Consider the following 18,904-nt stretch of genomic DNA (forward strand, 5'->3'; position numbering starts at 1 on the left):
GCCTAAAGTTACCTAATTGATTTTCTCAGACCTCATTTTGCCTACTTCACTTGCACAAAAACCTTTTCTTCTCCACAGATTTATGGCCCAGGGAGGCTTCCTGTAACCAAATGAAAAGGGAGGAAAAAGCTGGGTCCTGGTAATGAATGAATCAGCTCACCATGCAAAAGCTAAAAAATGCAGTTTCCACATTATATCCTTAATTATGGGCAAACCACAAAGATGGAGAAAGAGCTCTGAACAGTGTGTTAGGCCATTAACTTGGCATAAAGAGAATTAGCAAGACTTGAACATCAGAGACAAAGAAGCCTGGGGAGAAAGCGCATAAATTCCCCTCTGGCATTTGGCACATGCAGACCTTAACGGTTAAGGGAAGAGGAAGCAGCTGGAAGTAATGACTTCTAAAAGAGCTGATGGCCTGTGAGCAAAATCTAGAATGGGTGATAAAAGAGAGAGGGAAAGAGCATTATTCTGGACAAAGTGCAGTGGTAGGAAGTATCTTTCTATCTCAAATCTTTCCTTAGAAACTATGGCAGGCCACATCTTGAAGAACTAGTGACAGGACAGAACTAACAAACATAGAGAATGAGAAGATCTGACCAGCACAGGGGTAGGCAGTAGCAGACATGGTCCGTGCCGTTTCTGTCCCTTCTGCACTTTGATTACACACCCACATATTTCTACTGCCAGCACCTGGGGGTGTGCAGTAGAAATATGACGCACCCTCTGGCTGTGAGGCATGCTAGACTTGTGGTTGTGGCAGGGGCGAAGTGTCAGGGGGTAAAAGACTTGAGGAACAGTTTTCAAGCAAGGATGGACAGAAGTTATGGCAATATCTTTCTAATCATTTTGATTATCACTTGGATCTGTCTACTACCACAATTCCCTCCTGATTTGATCCAGTGGCCATTTTAATAACGGTGCCAGAAGCAGATTACATTACATGAAATCCCTGCCATATATATTGGAAAGATATCTGAGATAGTATTGTGGTCTCTTTTGATTCAAAATCTACCTCTATGTCTATTGAGCTATGCGGATCACTAGGGAGTACTAGGGAGTACTCCAGGAGCACTAGAGGCCAGACCTAAAAGAATAATATTAATGTAAGACATCCTCACTAAGGGAATGATGTTACCTTTTTAGTTATTTTCTTTTACAATGTTGCACAGAAACCTGTTGGTCCCCTCAATGGAACATTTTTTTGTACATAAATCTCATGTATACATGACAAGTCTTCTGGCACTAAAGTTTCTGTTAAACTTTTTATCATCATTAATTAACTCATTCATTCTCTTAGATTTCAAATTTCAAATGGCCTTATTGTAACTGAAAGATCCAGCCAATCCTGTTAAAACAAGCCAACCTGTAGCAACCTTTGGTGAGCTTAGTCAGATGTGGAAACCCAAGTTGAATCATACATACACGACACATCTGTATATAGGCAGTGACTATGGACATGTGATGAGGGCAGAAAGATAATAACTAATGTCTCTCGTAAACCTTTTTCAAATTGATTCAGAAAGTCAGTAGAGCTAATGCAACAGTTTAATGCAATAGTGTTTGAGTGTTTAGAATTCAAGCATTGCACTGGGCCTTGGTTTCTCCTTGTAGTTGAATCCAAATGCAAACACATACATCTATGATATATATATCACACATACATCTATGATTATATATATATAAATATTATATTATATAATATATACGTGTGTGTGTGTGTGTGTGTGTGTGTATATATAATATCATACATATCATCTTGACTGGGTCAGCTGAGGATCAAACACCTTTAGGGCTGAGAATCAGTGGGACTTGCTCCTGGATCTGCTTTGTCCTAACCCTGTATATAATAGGATTGAATGCAGGTGGAACAACCATATACAGATTGGCCAGAAATATATGAACATAGCCAAGGATGCTATGACCAAAGCAGTGGGTCAGAAAAAAGATGTTGGGATGTAGAAGATGAGCTTGATGGAGACATGAGAGCCACAGATGTTGAGAGTCTTGAATAGGGCATTCCATGATGGTAAATGGAACACTGTGTAGAGTATCTTCACATAGGAGAAACCAATTACAATCAGGTCAATGAATCCCAAGGAAAAAGCAACAATCCCAGACAAATTGTTGGCCCTGAATACTGGCACAGGAAAGATGGGCAATGCCCACATGCTCACAGTAAGGGTGGAATGATTTGGGCACCACAGAATGATGACAGCGAGAAACACAAAAGGGATGGCAAAGATTAAAGATCTCACTGTCACGAGAACACCTAGAATGGCCACCACCTTGCTGGTGAGGATCATGGTATATCACAAGGGTTTGCATATAGCAATGTAGTGGTCTATGGCCATTGCTGTCAGTACTCCAGACTCCAGGCTAGTGCACAGATGAATCATAAACATTTGTGCAAGACAGGCACCAAAAAGAATTTCCCTTAAATTGAACCATAAGATGCCCAATATCTTGGGAATAGTGGTAGTGGACAGGTTTAGGTCAGTGCAGGCCAATAGGGCCAAGAAGTAAAACATGGTCTGATGGAGCCTAGGCTCAGCCTGAGTTATAAACAAGATTATAATGTTCCCCAAGAGGGCAATCAGATATACAGCACAAAAAGGAAAAACCAATCCAGGTTTGAAAATTTTCCAGGCCTAGAATCCCCAAAAAGACAAAGGAGGAAGGATGAAATTGGGTGTGTTGTGATGGGCTACCTTCAGGGCTGCTGGCCAATTTTTTTATTCAGTGCAAGCCTCCAATTCCATTTGTGTCATTTTTTCAGGTACAGAGACACACAGCATCTATCTTCCAACTTAACACTCAGCAAAAGATCATGGAGGGAAAAATGATAAAAGGTTTAAAAAAAAACCCCAAGTACAGAACTCAACAGATTCCTGACATTTTGTTTTTCTGTCTAAGATACAGCCCAAATTTGATGTTCTACTACAGTCCCAGCAATGATGTAATGTTAGTTATATTTTAGAAGAACTTCTGTAATGTTACAATGGAGAATGGTTTGAATGGGCAAATCAGAATTTGAAGTAAGCTGAGAGAAATACTACTAACCTGATCTAAATAAATGGTAATGGAGATGGCAAGGCAATGGTATATAAAGTAAATTGGCAGGGAACGTTGTTTGATGTGATTTGGGGGATAAAAGAGAGTACTGAGTCATTTTTAATTTCCAGGATTTGGTCTTTGGCAAATTAGTGAATATTGGTGTTGTTCACTGAGATATGGGACATGGTAGGAGAGAGTTTCATTTGTTTATTTTAACTGACGAGTCAAGTTGTTGACATCGGTTCTGCAATGAATAGATATGAAGTTCATGTTGAATCAAGCACAGAGTCTCAGCAGGGAGAGTATGAGTTAAGCTCCTTTTTTCACCAAAGCCCAATTTTTGGACATCAGTGGGTTTGTAAAACACTAAAAAGTTTATGCCTGTGACTCTAGAAATAATAAGATCCCTATTGTCATTAAGATAATATCACATTTTTTTCCATGTTAAAAATATTTACAGTCTCTGGAAAGCTACATTGACATAAATACCACAACAGTGAATGAATCTCTGTGTTCTCAAAGCTTTCTCAGGTCACTAAAGAAGCAAGAGGTAGAGAAAAGAGCCTGTCACAGAGAGAACAAATCAAATGCCTTTAGGCAAAAAAAATTTCATTAATATGAAATACATGAGTCATAGATTCTCTATGTATTGATGCTTTTATATTCTTTATACTTATATACAACTACCTTAAAATTTATTATGAAATTGAGTAGTTAAAACAAAATAATTAAGCAGTTTGAGTGTTCAGTGGGACTAACGCATGAACATACTTTAGGGTAGACATTATTCTGTTTAACGAATCTGTTATATTTCTTTCTTCTATAAGTTACCATTATATGCTGAGATCTAAGTAAGCACTAAATATTGGGCTTGTAAAAGAGCCCAATTTTATTGCTCCTTTACAGGTACAAAGAAAACCATTGTGACCCCTTTCAAATCCCTCCTTTGATCTCAATGTCTTGTTTTTCCTTGAGATCAATGTCCTTGTATGGAAATTATGGTTGTGTTTTCTTCTTAGATCATGCCTCAGAAGTTCAATTGCCTGTCCGATATAAAATCTGAGAAGTCAAACTCAGCTCCAAAGTGTCATATAAATAAGCAGGACACAAGATGACAATAGTGTCAAACTTCTTAGAGTATTTTTCCTGCTTTCCTACCACCACAAATGGGCATTTGTTTCTCACAAGCTTATCTCTCCCCAGATTTTGATATCAGAAGCAGGAGTTTACTTCTCATTGACATACATATTCCTAAAAGCAATTAATTTCAAAGAGGATCTAATTTTTGTGGGTTTAAATGTTGTGTTTGTATGTTAAAGTAACATTTAATCACACTGGGACTCAAAACATTAGGTTTGGTTGTTAACACAATCAAATAAAAAATCCAATTTTGACTGTTAAAACAACTGTAATGATTATCCATGGCAAGTCTATTCATTTCACTTTCTTTTTTTTTTCAGTTTATTTGCTACCTAAAAATAGTGATAGTTGCTCTTATTTTCTCACTTTTGGTATGAAAGACACCCATAATTAACTTTTAATCTCTTTTTTCCACATTAGCCACTTTCACCCAAGTACAACATCTGAAATGGGGAATGATGTTGCCATCTGAATAACAAACATTTGATAAATGCCATGGTTAGAACAGAAGTATCTAAGGAAACCTAAAAGGGGTAAAATAGCCCTCAGGGAAGCAGGATTTGAGTGTTACTTAATGATACCTACCTACTAAAATAACAAAAGAAAGTCACATAGCTGAAGAAGGGTTGTTTAATCATATAAAAAAGGAATGAAAACAATAGCTTATATATTAGCCTATAACTGAGTATTGAGAGTATACTAAATAGTGCTAAAGAGACATCCCATTTCATGCAGGTATGCTGATGTGGATTCTGCTTGTTTAGCTGTATTCTAAAATGGAATTGTTAAGACTCTTATTCTTATACAAATAAATGCTCAATGAACATCAGAGTTGCTCTTGATGAAAACATTCAGCTGGCAAAATTGGTGATTTTGTGCAGAGACCCAGTTTTCAGTTGCCCAGAATTTTAAGATGATAGCTAAGTTGAGTCCTTTTAGATAGGCTTGAAGTATGCTAATGCTTCATAGATGTGGAACTCAACCAAGATGACCAATATCCAACATTTGACATGGCACTTGGCATACAGTAGCAGAGCTACTTGTCCTGAGCCTTACAGTGTTGATGACTTTGTTCAAATCAATTATATAAAAAACTCTAGAGATTGATGATATTCCTGAGCAAATTTGACTTCTTGGGCCATCTGTCAGCACACCCTGCTGTTTCCAAGCATGCCCTGCATGTTACAGCCCCTGGAACATGCACTTGGTAACTAACGGGGTTTTTATCTTAATGTATTTTCTTCTCTGCTTCTTAGAAATTACAGTCTTACTGACCTCACTGTCACTCATTTCCATTTAGATTACTTAGTCTGGGCCAAGTGACATTTAGCAAAGTCTCATAAATGGAAATCATTAATGCATCAGAAAAGCTCTCAAATGGTAGAAGATCTTAATGAATGATAATAAACTTGAGGGTTCTGGATGTTAAACACATTTGGAAACAATAGAGTAAACAAAGTTGAAAAGATGTTTTTCTATAGGTTTTATTATGGCTTTTAAATATGAAAATTCAGGCTCTAAGAAATAAGATTTTTGTAATTAAAATATTAAATAATAAATTATAATTAAATATTAAAATAAGTTTGCAGCATATTCTTAAGTTATGATAGCAAGAAATCCATTTAATTAAACAGCTAAGATTTAGTTCTTAGGAGAACATAATGCTATTCTAATGCAAAGTCTGGGTGTCCTGGGTTCTCTAAGACTTTCTGAGACATAAAAGTTTCAAGTGTTTATTGATTTAATATTTGTTATTTACTTTATAGCTGGTGTTTGTTAGATGTGAGAGTACCTAAGATACATGATGATGATAAACAGTCTTTTTTCCCCGTAACTCTTACATTCTAAATTAACAGGAAAGACAATAAGCTTGCAAAAATAATTAAATTAATCTAGATAATATGTCATGAGAATAGAAGTAAAAACACACAATAAGAATACAAATGAACCAATTAAAAAGGAAAAAAGATGAACAGGCACTTTTATAGAAAATATACAAGTGGTCAATAGCAAATGAGCAGAGAAATGAGAATTAATATCCCAAAATGAATCCCTTTTATTCTCCTCAAACAGCTAATGGGAAAATGAGTGACATTATAATAAAAAAGATGTTGAATAACTGAAACTCTCACACATTGGTAGTTGGTTTGTGAAGTGTATAACTACTTTGGAAAACTCTTTGGTATATTTCTTGGGAAGTGAAAAATACATCTTCACTATTATTCAACAACTCCACTCTGCTACGCTTACCAAAGGAAATTAATACCCACGTGGACATGTCAGATAGACAATTAGATATATATGCCTGAAACTCAGGGAAGATCATGGCTACATATAAATATTTGAGAGTCATCACTATATAATGTGTTTGATACATATTATCATGGTATATATGGATGGCAGAATGAAGAGGAAAAACAATAAAACAAAAAGCAGCCATAAATATTCTTATTTATTGTTCTTCTGATCAATATTTTGTGATCCACCACTGATAATAAGAAACAATATAGGAATATGGTTGGTAATTCAACTCTTATTTGAATTGTACAGGCATGTGTCTGTGTGTGAGAGAGATGGAAAGGGAGAGAGACAGATCACTGGTCACTGGCTATAGAGTATAACAAAATCACACATGGATTTCACAAAAGTTAGATGTTCCATGACACTCTTTCTCCCTCTATTATGAAGATTAATTAGGAATTGCTTCCTTTGTTCCATTTTTTCAAGGACTTTATGACTAATGCTTCTAAGTCATCTTACTCTTTCTATTATCTTTTCCTCTGCCCTGATTTCTTTGCCTTTAGTTTCAATCTGGACTCCATTATTTAAAAGAGAACCAATTTACAAAATCTTATATTAGCTCATCCACATTCTAGCAGTCTTCTGTTTGAATGATAAAACCTCCAGGCTTTATGAAGTGATACTTTATAGTGAATAAGAATTTATAGTGATGGTTCATGCTTCCTGGATGCATTTTGCCCTTTGGGGATCCCAAGGGCCTGAAGGATGGAAAACAATGAGTTGCCACAATAAAGCTGATTCTTTCCTCAATGTTAGTTCAGGTCAGTAGTCCAGCCATACTTTTACATTGTATGTGGACTTTGTACTGCCCCAGATGCTGTTAGAAGTGGTCACTCCACAGGAGCACCAACCCATAGTGGTCAGAATGGAATAAGGAGAGATAAGTTCTCACTTTTTAAAATTATTCCATAATTTTTACAAGGGACTCTGGGATATCAAGAATAGAAACTACTTACTATTTTATTTAATAGGAAGTGAGACCTAGAAGGATCAAGAGACATGATTAGGTCATAGTCGATCAGTGCCAAAGAAGCTAAAATCGAAGTCTATTAAATTCTTAACCCAGTACTCTTTCTAGTGAATGCTTCTGAGTATCCTTCTTTATTCATAGGTTATTTATACAGATTTAACCTCAACATTTCTGCTATAAACTATGATAATAATAATGAGGCAGAGGCTGCTAGTTAGGCAGTTTCCTACAATGTCATGGCTTAAACATCTTTGATAAGTCCTAGCCTAATGCTACTACTAATTGTATTCAGAAAGGCAGTGGTGAGATTCCCAGTCTAAGTCTGAAGGCTTGAGAACCAGCACTCTGGTGGTGTATGTCCTAGTCTTAGGGTAGGTAAAGACAGATGTCCCAGCTCATCATGTGGGCAGAGAGAATGAGAGGAGAGAGAGAGAGAGAGAATCCTCCTTTCTTTCACCTTTTTGTTCTATCGGGGTCCTCAATGGATTATGATCCCCACACACACTGGGGAGAACAATCTGCTTTATTCAGTCTATTAATTCAAATACTAATCTCTTTCATAAACACCCTCACATAAACACCCAGAAATAGTATTTAACCAAATATCCTGTGGCCCAATCAAGTTGACACACAATCATCATACTGGAAGGAATGCAGATACTGAGGAAAGGCCTTCAAAATCTAATTTTATAGCAAATTCTAATTTTTGCTGCAGCACCATACATTAAAAAGGAAATCCCTTGCAATTTCACATTTGCCATAAATCAGATCACAATATGATTATGTGTCTTTTCTTGTATTCCCCATTCTGATCAGTTGGTCTATTTGCCAATACCACACTATCTTAATTATGCAGTTTTATAAAAATTCTTAAAGTGTGTAGTATTATTTCTTATTTGGTTTTTAGATTCTTTGAATTACCATGTGCATTTGAAAATCAGCTTGTCAATTTCCACAAAAATATTTGTTGATATTTTTATTGGAATTGCATTGAATCTGTATGTCAATTTGGAAAGAATTAATACCATTACATTACTGAATCTTCAGTCAACAAATATGATATATCTCTCGATTTACTTAAGTCTTCCTTAATTTTTCTCATCAATGTGTTCTCATCTAGTTTAAATATAGATAATTTGGACATCTTTATTCCCAGGTATTTACTATTTTTGATGCAATAGTAAATTGTACTGACTTACGGATTTTAGTTTTTATTTTTTTGTTTCTAGAGCATAAACATACAAGTGATTTTTGTGTTTGAGTTCCTACGTAGCAATCTTACTAAATTTACTTATAAACTTTAATATTTTAGGTATTGTTGTTTTTGGATTTTCCATCCACAGAATGAAATTATTTGACAATAATGACGTTTACTGATGCATGGGTCACCGGCCAGCAGTGACCATGGAACGCTGCGTGCGGATGGCTTGCCGAAAAACACGCGAGAAAAAACATGCACAGAGACAGACCAGTTTCTGTGGGGAAGTAGGGATGGAATGGCCACCCTCCCTAGTGGGGAGCGCACTGATTTACCATCCACACCTGCTTTTATTGGGCTCATTTTGCATAATAATTCAGGTAAAGTACAGTACTCATTAGGGGAAGTAAGGAACCACAGAAAACAAGGAACTCTGCCGGTCTATTGAGTCGGGGTCAAAGAGCTGTAAGACTTTGAGGAACAAACTAACTTCCTCCTTGGACGCCTCTCATTCAACTGAGAGCATTCTAAACAAAGAAGGTTTCACAGTAATTTACATATTCTTTCTTAGGTCTGATCACCTGGGGAATCTGCCCTTTTCAACACAGAGCTGTACCACCCTGTCATTGTTTCAGGCTTAGAAGGAGCAAGGGAACTAAGGCAACCAAGAGATAAGGAGATTTTTCTCCCAGACGATGAGAACTCAGGCTCTGTCATAGCCAAGGAGCGAGGGTCCATCACCGCCTTTTGCTGCAGCCCCCCAAGTCCTTCTTTTGGGGGGGCCCCCAAAGTGATCGTGCCTGTCTTAGGTTGTTCCCCCCTTGGGGAATCTTACCCATCTTTGGCTAACCGACCAAGCTTTTTGGGGTTCAGTTATGAATAAAGCAGCAGAAGCAGCATTCCTGCCAGGGAGATAAGCTTTTGTCTCCTTGCTGGCTTACAGTTCCAAGGGCGTTCCCTTAGCCTTAGCCTAGGCGGGGGTTTCAGCTTCTGATACCAGTCAGGGCGGTTCCCAACAGTTTACCTCTTCCTTTCCAATCAAATACATTTTTCCTTTTTTCTCAGTATTTACTATTTCAACACTGAGGATTATATTGGCTGTAGACTTTGGGAAGACAACCTTTAACAGATAAGGCAGCTCCCCTCTATTTCTAAATTTCTGAAATTATTTTTATTTCCATAAATAGTGAATTTTGTTGCATGACTTTCCCAAATCTATTGAGAAATTTGTGTTTCTTCTTTATTTTTGTATTTTTGTAAATCTGTATTTCTTCTTCTTGTTATTTATGTTCATGTTAATCAGGTGAATTAAGCGTAGGTCAATTATCAAATGTTAAAGTAACATTCCCAAAATAGACCTCACTTGTGCATAATGTATTAACTTTTTCTGCTTTTCTATTTAATTTTAAATATTTTATCTAGAATTTATATCTATGTTCATAAAATATGTTGGGTTGAAATTTTTTCTTATAATATTCTTGTCAGTGTTTGATGCCAATTATGATAACCTCAGAAAATGAATTAGAAAATATTCCCTCTTTTTCTATTTTCTTTTTTTTTTCTTTTTATTTAATTTACTGAGGTGACACTAGTTAACAAAATTACACAGGCCTCAGGTACACAATTCTACAATACATCATCTGTCACTGTATCGTTTGTTCACCACCCCAAGTCAAGTCTTCATTTCTATTCTCTGAAAGAGTTTATCTTCTTTAGTTCTGGAAGATTTTATCATTAAGGTACCTAAGCTGAAAGTTTTTTTTGTGAAAAACTGTTTCATTATGATTTCATCATCTTTAACAGATATATAACAATGCAGATTTTTACTGTTTATCTTTTGCCATTTTTGGAAGGTTTTTTGCCAAGAAATGTTTACATTATACTATTATCAAATTAATTATCATAGTATTTCAAAGTATAGTTTTATCATCTTTTAAAATATCTTTAATTTCAATAGTTTTTTAAAAATTATAGATAATTTAAATTTGGGTATTTTTATTTCTCATAAATATTTATCCCTTTTATTCTTATCTTTCAAAACAACTTTTTAAAAGATTTTATTTATTTATTTAGAGGGGAAGGGAAGGAGAAAAAGAGGGAAAGAAACATCAATGTGTGGTTGTCCCTCACGTGTCCCCAACTGGGGACCTGGCCCACAACCCAAGGCATGTGCTCTGACTGGGAATCAAACTAGAAATCCTTTGATTCACAGGCCAGTGCTCAATTCACTGAGCTACACCAGCCAGGGCAATCAAAACAACTTTTGACTTTGTTGGTGTTTTTTATTATATGAGACACATATCCTCTTGTTTTATTTTTCTCTGTATTTGTGTTATTTCTTCTAATTTATTTCAGAGTTGTTAATGGTGCTTGTTTTGTTTTTTTAATTTTTTAAATTGGAAATTTAACTCTGTACATCAGAAGCAGAGGCATGCTTTAGTTTAGTATTCTGCTTCAAGGTCTCCTAAAACGGCAATCAGGATTTGGGGAAAAACTCTAATTCCATCTAAGTCTTTCTCTATTTATCTATCTATCTTCTATATGATGTAGTTATGATACAGTCTTTTCAATAAATAATGATGGGAAAACTAGACAGCAACATGCAAAACAATTAAACTGAACCCCTGTCTTATGCCATGCACAAACACCAAAACAGAATGTATTAACAATTTGAACATAAGACCTGAAGCTATAAAACTCCTTGAAGAAAACATAGGAAGTAAGCTATTATTGGTTTAGGTAATGATATTTTGGATTTTACACCAAAAGCAGAGACAACAAAAGCAATAATAAACAAGTGGGAGTACATAAAACTGAAAAGCTTCTGCACGGCAAAGAAAACCATTAACAAAATGAAAAGGCAACCTGCTGGGAAAATATTTGCAAATCTTATATCTGATAAGACATTAATATCCCAAATATGTAATAATATTATACAACACAATAACAAAGAATCCCATTAAAAATAGCCAAAGAATTTGAATACACATTTTAGCAAAGAATACAGACAAATTGCCAACAGGTACATGTAAAAATGATCCATATTATTAATCATTGAGGAATAACAAATCATAGTCAATAATATTGTGATAAATTTTCATGGTGACAGATTATTACCAGAATCAGTGAGGCTATTACATTGTGAGTTATAAAATTGTTGAATCACTATATTGTATACCTAATAAAAGGAAATCTTCTTGCACTGTTTGTGTAATAGAAATATATATTGGTTCGGCCTCTATGAAAAACAATAAGAATATTCCTCAAACATTAAAAATAAAACTAACGTATGATCAGGGAATTTCACTTCTGGGTATATATCCAAAGGAAATGAAAACAGAATATTGACGAGACATATATTTGTTCTCCCATGCAGCATTATTCACAATAGCCAAAATGATGTGGTATGTACGTGCAATGGAATATTATCCAGCCATGAGAAAGAAGGACATCCTGCCATTTCCAAACAACACTAGAGGGCCTAGAGGGTATTATGCTAAGCAGACTAAGTTAGATGGAGAAAACAAATACTGTATGATCACTTATATGTGGATCCTAAAATCCAAACTCATAGAAACAGAAAACAGATATGTTGTTGCCATAGGTGAGGATGATGGAAAAGTGGTCAAAATGTACAAAGTTCTAGTTATATGATGAATAAGTTCTAGGTATGTAATGTATACATAGTTGCTATAACTAACAATACCACCATTTTGTGTATTTGAAAGTTGCTAAGAGTTTCGATCTTAAAAGTTGTCATCACAAGAAAAGAATTGTAACTATATGGGGTAAGGGATGTTAACTACACTTATTGTGGTAATCACTTCACAGTATACATATATCTAATATTGTATTGTACACTTTAACATGTTATGTCTATTATATTTTAATAAAATTTAAAATATATGAAATAAATACATAATAAAATTAGTAAATGATTCTTAAAACATGTTGTGGTACTACATGAAGCAAGGACATACCTTCTTTCAACAACCATATTGGGACTTGTTTATAAGTGTGTAATTGTTCGATAAATCAATCATTATAGATTGCTTCCTACCTGCTAGAAACTACTGAGCAGCAAATGAATATTTATAATGTGTCTACTAAGTGTCAGATACCAAGCTTGCTGGGGATGTAAGAAGCTTGGGATGTAACTCAAGGGTATTTTGTAACTCAGCAGGTTATGTTGTTGCCAAGGTTGAGACCAGCACTTTTGGGTAAAGTGTTCAGGTTTTAGGAACCCCAGTGACATGGATTTATCTTGGCCCAATTGCTGCAACCTTGACAGTCATTTTAGTTCTCTTAGCTTCAGTTTCTTCATCTAGGGTCAACATAACAACCTCTCAGGGCAAATGTAGAGGTAAAATAAGAATGTATATAAAGTGTCTGGCACATGGTAGGTATTCAGTTCATAGTAACTTTATAGAAAGAAGAGATTAGTGGGGATGAAAGAAAAAGACAAGGAGATCAGCTAAATCAGTCCCTTCATACCTTCATGAGACCAATGTTATGAAATGTGATGTAACAGACCCTAAAGAAGCCTCTTTCAAAACCCAGCACTTCAAAAATACATACATGCAGTGCAATTTAACCCTCTCAAATGTAGAGTAGGACCAGGTGTCTCAGGATGCCAAAGAGAGACATCCTGAAGAACAAAAATGTTTCCATCACACACACACAAAACACTATCAGTATGTGAGGTAATGGATGCTAACAAGGTATTGTGATAATCATTTTGCAATATATACATATATCAAATCATTATGTTGTGTATCTTAAATTAAACCAAAAGTACATGTGATTATATTCAATAAAACTAGAAAAAATAAAATAATACACAAAAGGAAAAATACTGCAAAATATTAAATTTCAATTAAACTCCTTAAGCAAACATAAAGTTTGCTGAATATAAACAAGCTAAATATAAAAACAAGTAGGATAGCCCCACTGGGAAATCAATCAAAAGATATTTGAAAAATGCTAAACTTGAAACACTTAATTGTCATCCTCAAAAGATATGGGTTGCTACTGCAAAATATTTCTTGGAAATATTGGATTAATGTCTGGCATCATTAAGAAAGAGAATGAAAATAGTCAAACACACTTATCTATGAAAATCCAGTCCTAGAGCTTCCATACCTGAAACACTGTCGACAGCAACCCCAGCCACAGCTTGGGATGGAGGCTGAAGCAAATAGGACAATCAAGGGAATAAATAGAACAGTTGATTGGCATATAGAAAACAGGTCAGAGTGTGATAGGGATATTATCTGAAATTTGATAAAAAGTTCTAAGGTCCTTACAGGCCAATGAAGTGGAACAAAGTAAAGACTTCCAAGTCATAATGATTAAGATAATAAAGAAAAGAATATATAACATCAAATACAACGGCTTCACCAGAAAAACTGAACAGTTGTAAATATCCTTTACAGACAAAAAAACAAACAAACAAACAAAAAACCCTGAAGAAAGAAGATCCTAATAGAAAGAAAGAAAAAAATAAGAAATGCTATACCCAGACAGTTTGTACAGATGGAAAATCTTAGCAGGATCTAGGAGTCTCTGAGAAGCCAAAAGGTGGCATGTCTGCCATACATGCCAGGGAAGAGTCAGGGATGTTCAGGGTAAAACACTCAACCCCAAGAACCTAAGTTATACTTCAGCTCAAGAAGCAATTCACAACACAAAAGCCATGACGGAATCAGTAGACACGAGAGGCATCTATTTCCTTTGCAATAGAGGAGACAGGCAGATCTTTCTAAAGTGATTGTATCAAGTTTGTTTCCTTAGTGACCAAACACTCTCATTTCCAACCCATTTTGCTAAAGCTTGGCAAGTCCTTGGTTAGGAATTCTGTCTAGGATATTTCCTAAGTAACCAGAAAATCCAGGAAATGGAGGTTTCCTTTGAAGCAATAAAAAACAAAGATATACAAAGGAATGTTTCCATTGTTGTCTGAGATACTACAAAAGAGGAGAATCAGAACTTATTCCATGATTAAAAGTGAAATTTTCTTTCCAACATAAAAATAATTCTACACTTTTTTAACAATGCCAAAGATGGACTTGATCTTTTCTACCTATTACAAATTCCTCAGTAGTTTCAGGATTCCCTGCTTGATCTCCTTGGTTCTCACACCATAAACAATGGGGTTCAGAGCTGGGGGGATCAGGTGGTGCAGGATGTTGAGCAGGATGGGGACATCTGGGGGGATTCTCTTCCTGGCCAGGTTGGTGATGACCAGAACCAGCAGAACTGTGCTGAAGAAGAGGATGAGGATGAAATGAGAACCACATGTGCTCAGGGCCTTGGCTGCAGCTCCCTCAGCCTTGATCCTTAGCACAGCTTTCAGGATGAAGGAGTAGGAGAGAACAATAAGGATGAGGTCAGAGCCCAGTAGGGTCCAGCCTGTCACAAACTGGTAGAGCCGGTTGAAGGTGATGTCATCACAGGAGAGTTTGGACACAGACAAGTTAGTGCAGATGCAGTTCTTGATGATGTTCTCTGCACAATATCTGAGTCGGGAAGAAAGGATTGGAACAGGAAGAGAAAACAGGACATTCCGGGCTACAACAAACATAGTAGCTCTAGCCACAAATTGATCAGTGATGATGGATGAGTATCATAATGGGTGGCAGATGGCCACATAGCGGTCATAGGCCATGACCATGAATGTGCAGGACTCCATGGTCAGGAAACTATTCATGACAAACATTTGAAAGAAGCAGGCAGAGAAGCTGATGGACCTGCAGTCAAACCAGAAGATGGCCAGGACCTTGGGGATGACAGTGAGGCAGAGCACGATGTCCAACAGAGAGAGGAGGCTGAGCAGGTAGTACATGGGCTCATGCAGAGATGCCTCCAGCCGGATGGTGATCAGAAGGGTGGCATTGGCCCCCATGGCCAGGAGGAAGAGGAGGCTGAGAGGCAGGGACAGCCAGTGCTGCCAACTCTGGTAGTTAGGGAAGCAGATAAGGAAGAATTCAGAGACTGGAGCAGTGGAGTAGTTGCTGGGTGATGCCATGTAAAGAATCCTGTACAAGCTAGAAATTCAAAGTCCCTTAAAATGTACAACAGAATATATCACCATTGAAAGTGTATGTTCTAGATGCAGTGGAACTCAGTTTCCATTGCATCTCTTCCTGTCCCAGTGGAGGTTTTAGTTATTTTTTAATTTATTTTTTTCCAATAAATGTGCCAACATTTATTTAACTGATCCTCTTGTTATACATTTAGATTGTTTTCAGATTATCCTTGCTCCATGGAGTTTTCAAATTATCATCATCAATCATTGTTAACATTTAACTGAACACTTGTATTATGCTAAGTTTTATGCAGAATGCTTACATTCACAATCTTGCTTTATCCTTTTAAAAAAACACTTTAGAGTAATGAATACTGTTATACTCATCAGGTAATCTCACAGATAATGAAAGGGTACAGGTAAAAGGGAGCAAAGTAGCTTGAACAGAATCAGAGAGCCAGTAAGTGATAAAGGACCAGGTAATCTGACTGAGTGTTTGTGCTTCCAGCCACCACACAAGATTTAGACTCAACCAAAACAGTTACTTAACTAAGCCCTTCCCTCCTTCAGTGTAGAAAGGATAGCTATGTGGAGAGCTCCATTACCTAACTCCATATGTTTGGGCACAGACTGATATCAAGATTCTATATTTTCACTCATCAGAATCTATTGGGTTAGAGGTAGAACAGCCCTTGGCCCCACCCAAAGGCAGTGATTCAGCCCCAAAAAGGGTTTCAGTTTATAGGCAAAGTCTTTATCATCCTCTTACTGGATTATTTGTTATTGTTTGTCCTTGTGAAGGTTCAAAGGTGTCTACTTTTATATGAGTCCTTTAGAAAGGACTCTGAATTTCCTATTGTGGTGACAGAGACAGTCAGTACTGAGAGATACACCAGGGGCTTTACCAAAGGCAGAATTGAAGCTAGCTAGTGTGTGAGTGTAGGCATATAAACCTACATAGGAATCCATTTATCTGGTAAGAAAATGACCTATAATTCCTTGGGGCTAGGATCTACTTTTTTCAGCATATGGAATCTATGTTTTGTAAACTCATGTGATTTGATACCAGGTGTTTCTTTAGCTGGGTACCATCTTATTTCCCTCATTGCTAGACAAAGTACAAAGTGTCCAAGTACTAAGAAGCATCACAGCTATGGTTGTCACATCAAAGAATAAGAAAAAAAAATAAGGATTGATAGCAAGTGGAGAGAGGGAATCCAGCAGCCATATAACCAGTACAGTGGCGTTACTGATCCTGCTCAACAATTTCCACCTGATAGTCTGCTCCAGGAGGATAAAGAGTGTGTGAGAAAATATCAGACTCCAGTTTCCAGAGAAGGTAAGATGCATGGAATTTTATTTTGAATATCTTGTGCTTTCCAAATACAGTACAAATAATATACACATGCATAACTTTTTAACAAGGCTTTGAGAAACCAAGGATTCAGGGGTTAAAACAGGTATAGGAGGACAAGTGTATATCAGCTCTGTCCTATAGTCTCACATGTGATTTTAAAAGTGACGCTCACTGTGAATCAGAGAAATGAGGATAGAAAACATACCTTTTTCTGAAAACACACCTTCCTTTCCAATAATCTCTAGTTTTGGATCCTCAGAGTGACTTGCTGTATTTGAACAAGTGAGAAAATAGTCAGTGCTTTCCCTGTACTGGACTTAATGTTAAACATACTAATGTACAGCATAAATTTAGGAAAAATACTCTGAGAATTAAATAGAGAACAACTGAAAAAAAAGCATGTATAATGCTGTATAGTTGTGGCCCTAATAAAGATGATCTTACAAATAGTAGGAAAGGGACAAAAATACAGATGATAAATAAAGTAATGTGCTATGGTTAAATAGTTGGCATCAGACAGAAATTCTAAGTTTGCCCTTATATTTATTCATGACCTTGAGTTTTGAGTTTTATCATTTATGAAATAAATAAATGATATTTAAGTTTAAGGTATTATTGTATGGAGGGAAAGTATCTATCATTTCCTGAGTTCCCATTAGGCCCAGAGACACAAAAATCTGAGAGCATCAGATAAGGATATAAAAAGAGGCAACATTCACCTAGGGAAGAAGGGACTACCCTTGTAGAGAATGGTAAAAGGAAAGCCTGCCTACATGGTTGCTCAGTAACCATTAGTAATGAAATGTGAGAGCCCATAGATCTGAGTTCTTTGGGGGAAAGAGGTAGGAGAGCAGAGTGTCAGAAGACAACAATCAAAGGTATACAGTGGCATCTGCAGCTATGTGAGTTCACCTGCTAGCAAGCCTGTTTTATACACTGAAAGGAACTACAGAGGATTTGAAACAAGGGGGTGATGTGCTATAGATGAGACAAAGGGAAATAACACAGAGGGTAGGGATTCTCTTTTTGGAGAGTCCTGAATGGTCCAAAGAAGAAGTGATTAAGAGCTGAACAAAGGCCATGCACATGGAGAAAAAAGGATGTATTTGAGGGTTGGGAGGACTACAGAATTCAGTGTAAGAAAAGTTAAGAGGGCAGAAAGAGACTGAAGTAATGAATGTCACTGAGGATATTTAAAACATGTTTACAATGTCTTTAAAAGAGGATCTTTTCATTGAGAGAGAACAAATGTCCTTTTCAGACCTCCTACAGCACAGATAGATTCGTTCAGGCAGTAATACACTTTCATATCTGTTTCATAGTTCCTTTTAAGTTTCTTAATAGCTAAATTTCTGGGATCATTTTTCCTCTCTGTCTGCATTCTCCTCCTGATCTGAGAAATGAGGATTTATTGGCTATCTGGGCATTGTTTCAAGCTGCAATACTCCAATGCTATTAGTTTGCATTCACAGACTGATATTCACAAGGAAGTTGTAGCGGTTCCTTGTTCTAAGAGCTAATGAACAAAACATAGTCTTTGGTGGTAAAATATTGACAGTCTGGGAAGGTCAGACAAGTACTGAATTAACCAAATAACAACAGAAGATCCACGCCCAGCTATGATTGCCTAGGAAAGGGGTGATCACCTTGGCTCATAGATAAATTGAGACTAGTGCAGAAAGGAAGATTCTGACCCAACCAGGCACAGTCTTGACCTCCCAGCTATGAAATGGGTGGGAGTCTTTGAGCCCACAGAAGCTTTGGACCCACAACACTTGTGTGGCCACATGTGACTCAGCCTCAGCTCTGAATGAAATAGAAGCTGTAGTTCAGTCTGTGCCACTCACCTTTATT

General features: G+C 36.5%; 1 protein-coding gene and 1 pseudogene across 1 annotated transcript; both read right to left on the reverse strand.

The window, feature by feature from the left end:
* Positions 1 to 1,779: 1,779 nt before the first annotated feature.
* Positions 1,780 to 12,663, reverse strand: LOC123819261 (annotated as a pseudogene).
* A 2,088-nt stretch (positions 12,664 to 14,751) lies between these two features.
* LOC123819303 (olfactory receptor 56A4-like) lies at positions 14,752 to 15,693 on the reverse strand. The gene is given in 1 exon segment (XM_045839605.1): positions 14,752 to 15,693. A coding segment is annotated over 1 exon segment (942 nt).
* Between the last annotated feature and the right edge of the window lie 3,211 nt (positions 15,694 to 18,904).

This window comes from Phyllostomus hastatus, unplaced genomic scaffold (assembly GCF_019186645.2).
Source record: "Phyllostomus hastatus isolate PE091 unplaced genomic scaffold, TTU_PhHast_1.1 phas_contig_304, whole genome shotgun sequence".
Lineage (NCBI taxonomy): Eukaryota > Metazoa > Chordata > Mammalia > Chiroptera > Phyllostomidae > Phyllostomus > Phyllostomus hastatus.